Below are 14542 nucleotides of genomic sequence, written 5' to 3'. Positions count from 1 at the left end.
CGGAAAGGGATGCCAGTTTTAGTGCACATTAAAAGGATAAGTTTACTTTTGGGAACATGTTACATGTTCCACCCACGTTTAGGGTAGAACATGTAATATGTTCCACCCACGTTTAGGGTAGAACATGTAATATGTTTCCAGTACTGCAGCCTTTCCCTGACCCACCGCCTCTAGAGACAGCAAGCTGGGGATCTTCTCCCCAAACTCGTTGTCACAATTTTGAACAAAATGCAGCCATGCAGGGCTCTCCCTACCTATCATCTATTACAGAGTCCTGTGAATGGGAGAACTATAAGTACCGACACCTTCTGCCGCTGTTGGCTTGTAGTTCTCAATGTACTAACTGAGCTGTTGAGCACACCTAGGTAAATCATTGTTTCTTCCTGTCATTGTGTAATGACCTGCTCATACGATGTACGAGCTGACAGCTTACACTGACATTCTGCTGGAGTCCTGCATTGCACCCGTGATCTGCTGATTGTGGGTGCAATGCTTAGCAGGCTCCTAGTAAAAATAAATAAAGCACATTTTTTTACTTGCAAAAATATGTGCATTTAAGTTTATTTATTTATTTTTTTCCACATAGGTGAACTTATCCTTAAACCTAACAAAAGTGTTTTTAAATATGAAAATAACAGAGGGATGTCATGCTGATAACAGAATGCATGCGGTGCGTGTGCATATAAACATATGATGCATTTCTGTATGTAGAGCGTCTTTTCTATAAATACAACTGGAAGTTCAGTCATTGCCTGTTGTATTTGTGATTAATTGTAAGGTTAATGATCTGTGTAGCCATGCATTCCAAGCTATAGGAGATTTGATATTACACAGCTAAGTTCTGAAATACCTTCTTTGCTTTATGAGAAAACTGTCATAGTGTAATACAATATGCTTAATTGTTCAACTACTAATGACTATTAGGAAAAGTACAGCTAAGTAACATAATATACACTCAGAAGTACATTTGTAAGGTTATAATGTCACAGATACATGTTAAGGCTATTAGAGGACACATCTGCTGTATAAAGCTCCTACCATATGCTGCCTATAGTATGATTTAACCTATGAATGTGATGATTATGCCTCTGGCTCTCCCAAGCGAAATAAAAAAATGGCCTAATATTTTCTATGCTATTTTAGAGTCTAGGGAAATAATATTACTTTGTCCCCAGAAATAACAAGAGTCTGTTCTCCCTCCAGTCACACCATATTGCAATTCTTTATCTTGTCCTTATAGCTAAATGTAATGCTTTCCCAGGGTACAGAGGTCATTCAACAGTATTTCATAAAGAGCTATTATTTTTATTTTTTTTTTGTAATTCCTTTATTTAGTCAAAGGTTGCGATACAAACAAGAGAAATGGCAGAACATGGTGCAAATCAGACAATGTTGATACGTAGCAAAACGACCACAAACATTTAAAGTTCATAGACAAAGTAGTAGCATGAAAAGCATAAAGTTCGGTGTTGTACATCTCTCAAGGAAGCCATTTAACAAGGTCATTGAACAGAGCATTTGTCAACCATTTGAGTGAATATTAGATTTGGCCGATGACAGATGTATCAACCAGAGGACAAATCCATTTTACAGGAAGAAGATAAGCGCGTCTTAAAGAGGAATGTTGTGGTCAATAAGGGTTGTGAAGTTGGGTGGGGGGTTATGATAGAGATCTCAAGGTATGTAAGTATTGTATAAGGAATCCAGAATGGATCGTTTAGTGACAATGGACAGTGTATGTATGGGGTTCATTGATCTTGGAAAACCAAAGAGACCTCGTGGGTAGAACAGCTGATCTCCAGCAATGGGGTATACAAGTCTTAGCTGCATTTAAGAGCTGGATAGTAAGGGATGGCTTGTACTTTTTGATGGGCCTCTGAGTGAGGTGGAGCAGGCATGCCGCAGGGTCGTCTGATATGTCGTGTTTGATGGTGACGGTCACCGCTTGCCAGAATGATTTAATTTTTGGACATTCGCAAAAGATTTGGTACAGGGTCCCCCGTTTGAGGCCACACCACCAACATGTGTCCAGTACATGTGGGGAAAAACGGTGTAGAATTGAGGGAACCCTGTCCCACCTTGTGAGGATCTTGTAGCCTGTTTCCTGCACTTTTGTGGCTATAGAGGATTTTTGTGCAAAATTTAGGATTTTATCTTTTTGTCCTTCTGTAAATTTGGTAGTCAGGTCGGACTCCCAGTGTGCCAGGAAGGATGGAGGAAGTCTGAGGGTGGTCTGCTTAAGGCAGAATAAATGAAGGAGAGACTATGGCGGGTTGGTTCCCTCCTATGACATGCTCCAGGTCCGTCAATTGGTTAAAGATACCTGGAGGACGGAGACATTTGCGAAGAAAATGTCGGAGTTGAAGACCGCTCCAGAAGTCCAGTAGGAGGTTAGCTGCATTGCTCATAATTTCCATGGAGAGTTTTCTGTCATCCCCAAGCAAATCCTAGAGGTGTAATTGGCCTCCCGGAATCAATCCAAGGAAATGTGAGCCCTCAAGGCTGGGGGCAAAAATTGGGATTGTCCAAAATGGGTACCATCGGGGAGGGTAGTGGGGAGACTGAGGTACGTAGGAAGGCTTCCCTAGCGACCGTGAGTGTGCTGCCAAAGAAGGGGTGTCTACTGAGTTCTTTCAGTATAGGTAGAGTAATCCATGGCCAGCTTTTTGTTGTGTTGCCAGAGTCCTCCATTTCCATGGCTACTCATCGTTTGGCCTTGGTATGACAATACCAGTCAACCAGTCTGGGCAAATGGGCTGCTCTGAAGTAGGCCTTCATATTCGGCAGTCCCAATCCCCCTCAGGAATTTGGTAAATAAAGGAGTTGGAGCTGTATGCGTGGTCTCCGATTTGACCAAGCAAACTCCCGGAACATGGCGTCCATACGTTTGAAAGAGAGAGGTGAAGAGCCTGCATCAAGTACAAGATTTTAGAAAGAATGGTCATTTTAAGAGTGTTGCAATGACCAAACCATGTTAGAGTGAGAGAATGCAAGTGGGTTAGGTCCTTTTTTATTTGGGAGAGAAGGGGGTCAAAGTCTGCCGTATATAGGGCCTCGAGGTCAGGTGTGATGTTCACTCCAAGGTGGCGGATAGAGCCTGTTGCTAGCTGGAAAGAGCAGATAGGTCAGAGTCGCTCTGTTGTGGTGTGGTCTAGTGAGATGGGAGGGGCATAGGACTTAGAGATGGTAATTTGGAAGAATGACAGTGTGCCGTACCAGTGGAGGACTTGTACTAAGTTGGGAAGAGATGTTAGGGGGCCAGTCAGGAAGAAGATGAAGTCAGGAAGAAGATGAAGTCATCTGCGAAGGCAGCGACCTTGTGGGCTCTGGATGGATTTCCATAATCTGTGACCTCTGTCCCCCTCCCTGGATAGTACATAGGAAGGGCTCAAGGGTGAGGACGAAGATCAGAGGGGAAAGCGGGCAGCCCTGACGGGTTCTATTTGTGATATCAAAGAAATCTGAACTTGAATCGTTAACTTTGACCGCTGTAGAGGGACGGGAATAGAGGGAGTCGATCCAGGACATCATGGATGATCCCAGCCCTATGTTGGCCAGAATGGCCCGAATAAACTGCCAATTAACTCTATCAAAAGCCTTCTCCGCATCCGTTGATAGCAGGAGAAGGTGGCAATGGGTGATTCTGGCCGCATGGATTAGATTGAGGACCCATATAGTATTTTCACGGGGTTCCCTTAGAGCAGTGCTTCTCAACTCCAGGCCTCGGGACCCACTAACAGGCCAGGTTTGCAAGATAACTGAAATACATCACATCACAGGTGATATATTTTGCTGCTCAGTGATTGTAGTATTCTAGTCTGCATCTCCCCAAGGTGATACTTAAAATCTGGCCTATTAACAGGTCCAGAGGACCGGAGTTGAGAACCACTGCCTTAGAGGGACAAAACGCGCTTGGTCGCTGTGAATCAGGCAGGGGGTAGATGTTGGCGTAGCCTGTTAGCCAAAATCTTTGCAAACAGTTTAAGATCCGAATTGAGCAGGGCAATCAGTTGGTAGTTACCACATCAGGATGGGTCCTTTTCCTCCTTGGGGATCAAGGAGATGTATGCTCTAAGAGAGTCAGCTGACATGGGGTGTCCATCCTTGATCGAATTGAGGGCTGTAACTAAATGGGGTGAGAGGATTTCATAGAAGGTCTTGTAATATATTGGGGTGAGGCCATCTGGCCCCCGGGCCTTCTTGGGATTGGAGTTTGCTAATGCCAGCCCCAGCTCCTTCACTGTGATGGGTTCCTCAATTTCCTCTCTCATCTCCAGCGGTAGGGATGGCATTGCTGAAGATGTTATATAGGACTGGATAGATGTGAAGGTTGGTTGAGGGGGTGCCGAAGTAGTCCCATGACCAAGATTGTAGAGGCCTTGGAAAAAGAAGCAGAATTCCGCTGCCATTTCTATCGAAGTGGTCAGCTTCCTCCCTTTCTTTCACTTTCTAGCATGAGCTAGAAATGTTCCTGGCTTATTGTAAAATTCAAACATAGTTCGCCGAGCCCACGCCATTTTCCGTTTTGTTTTGTGTAAAAGAAGAGACCGCAATTCCTCGCGGACCTTAAGAAGGTCCTGGTGGGTGGAGCGTGCTAGAGTTGCTTTATGAGTACACACTAGTGCCCGAAGCCAAGAACGCTCACGTTTGAGATGTGATCCTATTTTTATTAGTAACCCTCTCACCACCAGTTTATGTGCCTCCCAAAGAATAAGGGGATTGTCTACCTAATCGCTGTTGGTGGCAAAGTAGTTTGATAGCGCAGTCCGTAGCGCAGCACTCGATTCTGGGGACTGCAGTAGAGCTTCCATGAGCCTCCAAGCAAGTGGGCTCATGGGCATCGGGCCTATTGGAAGGGTCAGGTGGATTGGGGCATGGTCCAAAAGGTAGATGGTGTCGATTTGAGCAGACACTACTTTGGCGAGATCCTTGTGGGGTATTAAGAGATAGTCGAGACGTGAGTAGGTATGGTGTTCTTTGGAGGAATAGGAATAGTCCCGGTCTTGGGGGTGCAGTAACCTCCAGGGGTCCATTAGGTATAGGAGTAGCAAGTCTGTTTTCTGTCATCTCAAGCAAGCGTACGATAGATGAGAGGAACCCTGAGAGACATCTAGTTGGGAATCCAAAGCAAAACTGAGATCCCCACCGAAGTTTAGAAGCCCCTCGGTAAACTCCAAGAGATGCGGGAGTAAGTCCCGGAGAAATCGGGAATGGTATGAGTTAGGCAAATAGACATTGGCAAAAGTGACCTGTACATCCATGATCCTCCCCTTGAGAAGGAGAAAGCGGCCCTGGGCATCCGGTCGCACCGCGTCAAAGGTCCATGGTACTGACTAAGAGTTTCCCATTCTGGTCTATGGGAATGTTTGACCATTCTTCCAGAAGAACATTTGTGAGGTCAGGCACTGATGTAGATGAGAAGGCCTGGCTCGCAGTCTCCACTCTAATTTATCCCAAAGGTGTTCGATCAGGTTGGGGTCAGGATTCTGTGCAGACCAGTCAAGTTCCTCCACCTCAAACTCCCTCATCCATGTCATTATGAACCTTGTTTGTGCACTGGTGCTCAGTCATGTTGGAACAGGAAGGGACATCCCCAAACTGTTCCCACAAAGTTGGGAACATGAAATTGTCCAAAATGTCTTGGTATGCTGACACCTTAAGAGTTCCCTTCACTGGAACTAAGGGGCCAAGCCCAACCCCTGAAAAGCAACCCCAAACCATAATTCCCCCTCCACCAAATGATTTGGACCAGTGTGCAAAGCAAGGTCCATTGAGACATGAATGAGCTAGTTTGAGGCAGAGGAACTTGACTGACCTGTACAGAGTCCTAACCTCAACCCAACAGAACACCTTTGGGATGAATTACAGCGGAGACTGTGAGCCAGGCCTTCTCATCCACATCAGTGCCTGACCTTACAAATGCGCTTCTGGAAGAATAGTCAAACATTACCTTAGACACACCCCTAAACCTTGTGGACAGCCTTCCCAGAAGAGTTGAAGCAATTATAGCCGCAAAGGGTGGGCCCTAGGGGCTAATACTGGGATGCTGTTAAAGTTCATGTGCAAAGGCAGGTGCCCTGATACTTTTGGTAATATTGTGTGTGTGTGTATATATATATATATATAGCTATAGATATATGTACGTCCTTGTGTGCCCAGAGTACTAGATTGCTAATTTTCTCCTAGTTTACTTTGCAAAACAGGTTGATATGACTTATTACATTAGAAGTCTTGTCGTGATGTGCCCCATGTTATCAGCAGGACTGTCCAAGTGCACCAGGCACAGTAGGTAGCCTCCTACATGATTGCAAGGTGGCACTGTTTCAATTTTGCTAATTTCCCTTTAGAGCATTGATTATTATAGTAATTTCCAAAAGAATCCCTGCACTGTCACATCAGCCTTTTCATTCCCCATAAATAACCTTTCACTAAGTGATTTTCCAAAAGGTCTCATCTAATTCCCTGCCAAACTTCTGTTTTCTTTCAAAAGAAAGTACCAATTTTCAATTCATTAGTTTAAGTTAAAGTTTTCCCCAGGGGGACTGATAAATTTGGCTTACCTTACATCCCACACATTAGCCTGGGGTTACAACACCCCTAAATATGAAGGTGAGAAATAGAAAATGTTAAATTTAGTGACATACCAGCTCCATTAACTGCTGCAGTTGACCTATTTCCTCTGGCAGAAACCCAATCTTATTATTACTTGCAATTAAGACTTTAAGAGGAAGACCACATATGCAGGCTGGCAACGATGAGAGCTGATTTCGACTGAAAAAGAAAAAAGAAAATTCAGTAGAGCCAAGCTATAATTTTCTTAAGTGATTCACAGAGGCATTTAAAAAGAGCTGCACATTTCTTAGTGATCCTTTGTGTTTTCAGAAGTGCAGCTGAACAACGTCCAAGCATGAGCTGTGTAAAGAGGCCGCTCACAGCCAGATCTCTGTGTATAGCGAAAAATGGCTGTGTGGGAGGAAAACGAATGCCTAAGAAAAAAATGCTGAGAAACAGAACTCTGTTATAAGAGAATTTCAACAAATACACAGCACCAAATTCCTAACCATTGAACGACTGTAACTGTGCCAAATGAGGTTATAACATATGCTGCATGTTACATGTATATATTTAATGGAAGCCTGCAGTGACAAATATACAGGGGTTGTCATTGCTGCCAATGACTTCACAAAATTCCTCGCTTCTGAGCGATTTTCTCTGTGCTTTCAGTTAGGATTTACTGCACTTGGAAAATATATACAGTATGCTGTGCTGGCAGCTGCCTTCTTGAATCAAACTACTAAACAGGTAGTTGGACTACCTTAACAATAAATGTTAACATATTTTGCAAACAAAAGGCAATAGTGAAGTAAAAGTACTTGTGTATTGTGGAAGGATTACTGGCTGACTCAATGCAGCTTTTCTAAGACTGCGCTAGCCAGTTCTGACAAGGACACGGTGCCTGGAAAAGACTGCAGTGACCCTCAATATCAGTGTGTGTATATATATATATATATATATATATATATATATCTAGTACACCCGTCACATTTTTGTAAATATTTTATTATATCTTTTCATGTGACAACACTGAAGAAATTACACTTTGCTACAATGTAAAGTAGTGAGTGTACAGCTTGAATAACAGTGTAAATTTGCTGTCCCCTCAAAATAACTCAATACACAGCCATTAATGTCTAAACCGCTGGCAACAAAAGTGAGTACACCCCTAAGTCAAAATGTCCAAATTGGACCCAAAGAGTTAATATTTTGTGTGGCCACCATTATTTTCCAGCACTGCCTTAACCCTCTTGGGCATGGAGTTCACCAGAGCTTCACAGGTTGCCCCTCTTCCACTCCTCCACGATGACATCACGGAGCTGGTGGATGTTGGAGACCTTGCGCTCCTCCACCTTCCGTTTGAGAATGTCCCACAGATGCTCAATAGAGTTTAGGTCTGGAGACATGCTTGGCCAGTCCATCACCTTTACCCTCAGCTTCTTTAGCAAGGCAGTGGTCATCTTGGAGGTGTGCTTGGATCGTTATGTTGGAATACTGCCCTGCGGCCCAGTCTTCGAAGGGAGGGGATCATGCTCTGCTTCAGTATGTCACAGTACACGTTGGCATTCATTCAGCACTCCTGCAGCCCCAGACCAGGACATTACCACCACCATGCTCGACTGTAGGCAAGACACACTTGTCTTTGTACTCCTCAGCTGGTTGCCGCCACACAGGATTGACACCATCTGAACCAAATAAGTTTATTTTGTTCTCATCAGACCACAGGACATGGTTCCAGTAATCCATGTCCTTAGTCTGCTTGTCTTTAGCAAACTGTTTGTGGGCTTTCTTGTGCATCATCTTTAGAAGAGTCTTCCTTCTGGGACGACAGCTATACAGACCAATTTGATGCAGTTTGCAGCGTTTGGTCTGAGCACTGACAGGCTGACCCCCCCCCCCCACCCCTTCAACCTCTACAGCAATGCTGGCAGCACTCATACATCTATTTCCCAAAGACAATCTCTGGATATGACACCGAGCATGTGCACTCAACTTCTTTGGTCGACCATGGCAAGGCCTGTTCTGAGTGGAACCTGTCCTGTTTAATCTTGTTTAATTGTCTGTTTAATCTTGGCCACCATGCTACAGCTAGGTTTCAGGGTCTTGGTAATCTTCTTATAGCCTTGGCCAGTGATGCCGAACTTTGGCACCCCAGATGTTTTGGAACTACATTTCCCACTTTGCTCATGCACTGTGTAGTTGTGCATCATTGGAAACGTAGTTCCAAAACATCTGGGGTGCCAAGGTTCGACCATCACTGGCCTAGGCCATCTTTATGTAGAGCAATAATTCTTTTTTTCAGATCCTCAGAGAGTTCTTTGTTATGAGGTGCCATGTTGAACTTCCAGTGATCAGTATGAGAGAGTGATAACACCAAACTTAACACACCTGCTTCCCATTCACACCTGAGACCTTGTAACACTCATGATTTACATGACAAAAGGGAGGGAAAATGGCTATTTGGGCCCCAATTTGAACATTTTCACTTAGGGGTGTACTCACTTTTGTTGCCAGCGGTTTAGACATTAATGGCTGTGTGTGGAGTTATTTTGAGGGGAAAGCAAATTTACACTGTTATGCAAGCTGTACACTCTCTACTTTAAATTGTAGCAGTGTAATTTCTTCAGTGTTGTCACATGAAAAGATAGAATAAAATATTTACAAAAATGTGAGGGGTGTACTCTCTTTTGTGACATAATATATATATATATATATATATATATATATATATATATATACACACACACACACACACACACACACACACATACATATACTTATTGTGAGGTGCTGGCTGGTAAGGTTGTGTACGGTGTATATGCATCACCTAAGTCTCTCACCAGCCCATGGTAAGGGACTGCAGCAGGGGTTTCCAAATTTTCTAAACAAAGGGCCAGTTTACTGTACTTCAAACTTTAGGGGGGCTAGACTGTGGCCAGCAGGAGTAGAAAATGTCCTGGTATCAATTAGAGTAAACCCTCTTTGGTATTAGGGGGAGGACTAATGCCCCACTCTTGGTGTCAGTGGGAGGAGGAATAGTGCCCCATTATTGGTGTCATTGGGAGGAATAGTACCCCGTTGTCTGTGTAAGTGGCAGGAACTATGCCCCACTGTTGCTGACAGTGGGGGGGAATAACTGCCTAAGGGCCGGATAATAGCCGCAGTTTGGAGACCACTGGGCTACAGGGTTCATGACTGATACAGAGAAAACAAACTTTTTTCAGAACTTAATAGGTTCCTTTTAGGTGTTGGAGACTAGGGATGCACCGATCCGATATTCGGATCGGATATCGGCGCCGATATGGCCATTTTTGATGGATCGGTAACATTGACCGATCCACTGGCTGATCCGGTTTTTGCTGAGTAACGGCTCAGCCATCCCTTACTTGGTGTAGTAGTAGTATGGGATGGGAGCCGCTACTTCCTGTATAGGTCCAGCTCACAGGCGGAGTGATATCAGATGCACTCTGCCTGTGAATGGAGGAGCCACACACATGAAGCAGCGGCTTTGCTCTGTACTACAGCTGCTTGCTTTGTGTGTAGCTCCAGATCGGTTCCGGTATCGGTATCAGCGATTTCACAACGCCAGATATCGGTATCGGATCCAAAAAAGTCGGATCGGCGCATCCCTATTGGAGACCAGAGACTTTGTAGAGTTTTGTATGGAATAAAGCCTCCAGTACTAAGTCCACACTTTACCATATTCAGCAATGCACAGGTTTTTAAATGTCTGAGCTGATACGGCTTTCTCGCTCTCTCTTTCATGCTTTCTGCTATGTGAGAGCCTTCTGCTAGGTGAAAGGCTGACTTGGGAAAGAATACAAAAAAAAGGTGTTTTGGGGAGATCATTAGGGGGCTTGCTATACAAAGCCCTCCTGTATTAAACTGTACACCTCCTGTGTTATCTCAAAGAGCCCTTCTAGTTCTTATCTTGGACTACAGCTGTGGAGATCTGAGACTGGAAGAGGCTGAGACATTCTGGCAGATCGATAGGTATTTTTATGTATTTACAGTGTTTTTAAGTGATACAACACTGAGATGCACTCCATATGTTTTCTTTTTTATTTCACCGTGACATACTATACTCCTTTCAGTTTCCAACGATTTATAGTTTGTAAATATATATGTACAAGAGAACAGCCCTTTTTGTTCATCTCATATGAAAGTTCTGTTGAGTGATAGCGCACAATGACTGTTATACTGTCCCTTCTCTCAATGCAAATTACGATTTCCGGCTTTACTGAAAGTGCATTCTTAGCTTATTAAACCGGTCATAAAAAAAAATCTTTTGACTGCCACTGCTGACTTCTTTCTAAAAAAGATACAAGGTACAAAAGGTACCAATATGCTGTTATACTGACCCAATGGCTTCAATACTTCCTGAGTTATTGGTCAGCACAAGTATTGAAATCAGAAAAGTTATAACTCTGAAAGTAGTTGTAAGGGCAATTATTATTATTTTTTTAATTAAAATAAAAAAGATGCTATACTTACCTGCTCTTTGCCTTGGTTTGGATTGAGAGAGAAGCCAACCAGGTGTTTAAGGATGGGGGGAGCAATTAGTGGCCAGTTTTTTTACCTTTATGCATAGAATAAATTTAGGTAACTTATTTTATACTTCAGAACCACTTTAGTTAGTTTAGTTAGTAGAACTAAAAGACAAAACATTTTTTTTCTTTGGTTTTAGAGTGGAGAGGGTTAGAACAACTGTTTCGTTTTTATTAGTGTGTTGTCCCCATTAAGGAGACAAACCCAAAATCCCAAAATTTTAAGTTGTCCACAGAACAGTAAAAAAAAGTGGAAACTTCCCAAGGGGAAACTAGCTCTAATGACCCTGGTGACAACCAGGGATTTCCTCACCTTGGAGGGAATCTCCACGAACTTCCTGTTTTGGCAACAAGACAAGTAATGGGAAATTTCCCCAATGAGACCAAAAAAAAAAACTTAAAAAAAGTTATGAACCCTCCCTTATGCTATCCAAAATTAGAAAAAAAAAAAAAAAAAGTTTTGGGTTTAACTTGCTAACCGTATACTGTATATATACGGAGGCAAAGCGGCTCTCCTCGGCAGGATACCTGTACGTGATCCTGCACCTCCCGGTTTCGCCAGCGACCTGCTCCTGCTGGGATTGGACACAGCAGAAGCCAGTCAGCAGGACCTGTCGATTGTTCGGGACACAGGCAGAAAAGCGGTCTGCCTCTGTAAAAAAAAAGCAGATCGCCGTTCTGTGAGAAGGGAAAGTTGTGATCCTGTGTTCCTGAAAAGCAGGAACACAGATCTCTGCCTTCCCTTAGTACAAGCACCTCACACTGTGTACACAAGCACAGGTTAGGCACACGGTTAACCCTTTGATCGCCCCTGAAAACCCCTTGCCAGCCAGTGTCATTAGTACAGTGACAATGCATATTTTTAGCACTGATCACTGTATTAGTGTACCCGGTCCCCAAAAAGTGTCACTTCGTGTCCGATTTATCCGCTGCAATGTCGCAGTCTGGCTACAAGTCACTGATCACCGCCATTACTAGTAAAAAAATAAAATTAAAATAAAAATTCCATATATGGATTCCATAGTTTGTAGATGCTATAACTTTTGCACCAATCAATATACACTTATTGGGATTTTGTTTTTTTACCAAAAATATTTAGCAGAATACATATTGGCCTAAATTGGTGAAGAAATTAGATTTTTTACATTTTTTTATTGGATATGGTTTTTTTCAAAATTGTCCTTTTTTTTTGTTTATAGCGCAAAAAATAAAAACTGACGAGGTGATCAAATACCACCAAAAGAAAGCTCTATTTGTGGGACAAAGGACATAAATCTTATTTGGCTACAGCCTCGCACGACCACGCAATTGTCAGTTAAATTAACGCAGTGACGTATCGCAAAAAATGGTCATGAAGGGGAGTAAACCTTCCGAAGCAAAAGTGGTTAATTCTTTACCGGCATACTTGTTTTGGCAAGTAATTCAAACTATGGAAGCAAGAGGGTCAACATAACAGCCAGGATACTGGTATTTTCATCAATGGCAGCTTCCATGTCCGCTGAACAGTTATAGAAGTAATAAAATAACATGGAGCATTAAGCAGGTAAAATGTGAGCTTTAAATCAGGTAAATTTTAGCAAGCTGTATTATTATCAATAAAACAAATTTACCTTATATTTAGATAAGTTAGCATCCGTAAATTTGCTAATGCTTCAGGAATAATTTTGATACAATTCTGGTATAAGTTGAGTGCTTCTAGTGACACAAAATGGCAGACTTCAACCGGCACTTCTGTCAGCCTATTCTTAGAAAAGTCTGGAAAAAAACACAACACAACAAACACACAAATTAGTTTTTACTGTACTGATCTACACAACTAAGCTTTGCTGCACTTAGAAGGCCACTTGACATGTTTAAACAATTATTGTAACATAACTGTTACTATATAGAAAGTTTACAGGAACATAGATTGACCGGAGACCAGTCACTAGTGGTGTACCAAAAGGCTCTATACTAGGTCCTGTTTGCAAGTGCTATACAGTATAACCAAAGGATTGGTGGGTAAGGTAAGTCTTTTTGCTGTTTGTAACATGAAACTCAATTTGGCATTGCTGGAGGATTAGGAAAATTAGTTGAAATTACAGTTCCAATGTTTCTAAATGCAAAAAAAAAAATGTACTTAGGGAAAATAATCTTTTGATAAGAGTTGAATATTGGGGGTACGGTGTTGGCCAGAACTAAAAAAAGGTCCCGATTCCCCTTTCTAAATCTTCAGTTAGAACTCATTTAGGACACTAGGGTTGATTTACTAAAGGCAAATCGGCTGGTCCTGTACTTCTTTATGGTGACAGGCATCCTTCGATCCAATTTGCACGATTTTACCGCGATTCATCGGGCAACAATCGCAGCAAATTGGGGTGCCATTGGAAGGGATGGGAATCGCACGGGCCTCCCACGATTTGTCGTGATTCAGGATCGCGGCAATTCTGCCCACGATCCAGAACGTCAAGATGTGAATGGAGCCTTAATGGTTATTAAAGCTGATGTCCACTGAGCTAATCTAGCAATGTAAACAAGATTCCACTAATCCAATAGTGCACTAAAGCGCACTAACTATGCGTCCATTTTCTGGAGGATTCATCCTTGCACATTTCTCTCAATCCAAATATTACTTAAAGCGGAGTTCCAGCCTGGGGGCAAAAAAATAAGTCAGCAGGTACAAATAATCTAGCTGCTGCCTTTAAATATAAAGGACACTTACCTGTCCAGGCAGCCCGCGATGTCGGCACCCCAAGCCGACCTGTCCATCCGGGCCGGCATCCTTACTAAGGGAAATAGGAAGTGAAGCCTTGTGGCTTCACAGTCTGTTTCCTACTGTGCATGGGCGAGTCGCACTGCGCTTTATGAAAGGTCCCGCTGTCTTCTGGGACCTGTGTGTGTCTCCCAGAAGTAAGCGGGGGGAGGGAGGAGGGGCCACAATCGACGTAGGTCGCCACGGCCACTTTTCATAGAAGTGGGAGCGGGTACCTGTTTTTGACAGGTATCCGCTCTCCCCCGAAAGGTGCCAAATGTGTACCCGAAAGGGGGGGTGCAGAAAAGTGGAGCTTCCACTTTGGGTGAAACTCTGCTTTAAACACTGCTCCAAGGCGTATATTTGTGTTAGCGCTACCCTTTACTTCCCTCTATGTACTCATTGGCTGTGGACCAAGCAGGCACCCAGGCTTTCCTTAGCAGCTTGGGATCTCACAGGCTGCCTTTTGAGCAGTGCGTAACCAGCACACTTTTCTCATTGCCCAAAGCATCACTCTGCCGGCTTGCCTTCTTCCCATACTGCATCCTGGTGCCATCTGTTCCCTACATAAATGATTGCACACGCAATCTCCGCAATAGGACACAGATGGCGAAAAACAATCTGACAGGGGTTATAACCCTCCATTGCTCTATCCAAAAAAAAAAAAAAAGTTTTGCTTATAGTTTTACCTTAAAGACTAAGTTCACTT

At 43.2% G+C, this 14542-nt stretch overlaps 1 protein-coding gene across 1 annotated transcript in view; it reads right to left on the bottom strand.

The window, feature by feature from the left end:
- LRCH1 (leucine rich repeats and calponin homology domain containing 1) overlaps nucleotides 1–14542 on the bottom strand; it is a gene marked incomplete at its 5' end in the record, with an annotated part of 366317 nt that overhangs the window by 146007 nt on the left and 205768 nt on the right. Inside the window, 2 exons of the mRNA XM_082247571.1 lie at nucleotides 6645–6771; nucleotides 12713–12857. Coding sequence (XP_082103697.1) covers nucleotides 6645–6771; nucleotides 12713–12857 — 272 coding nt within the window. The remainder of the gene's footprint in view (nucleotides 1–6644; nucleotides 6772–12712; nucleotides 12858–14542) is intronic.

The sequence above is a fragment of the Pelophylax lessonae genome (assembly GCF_965119305.1).
Source record: "Pelophylax lessonae genome assembly, chromosome: 2".
Taxonomy (NCBI): Eukaryota; Metazoa; Chordata; class Amphibia; order Anura; family Ranidae; genus Pelophylax; species Pelophylax lessonae.
The sequence above is the reverse complement of the archived record's forward strand: the minus strand, read 5'-3'. Positions and strand labels throughout refer to the sequence as shown.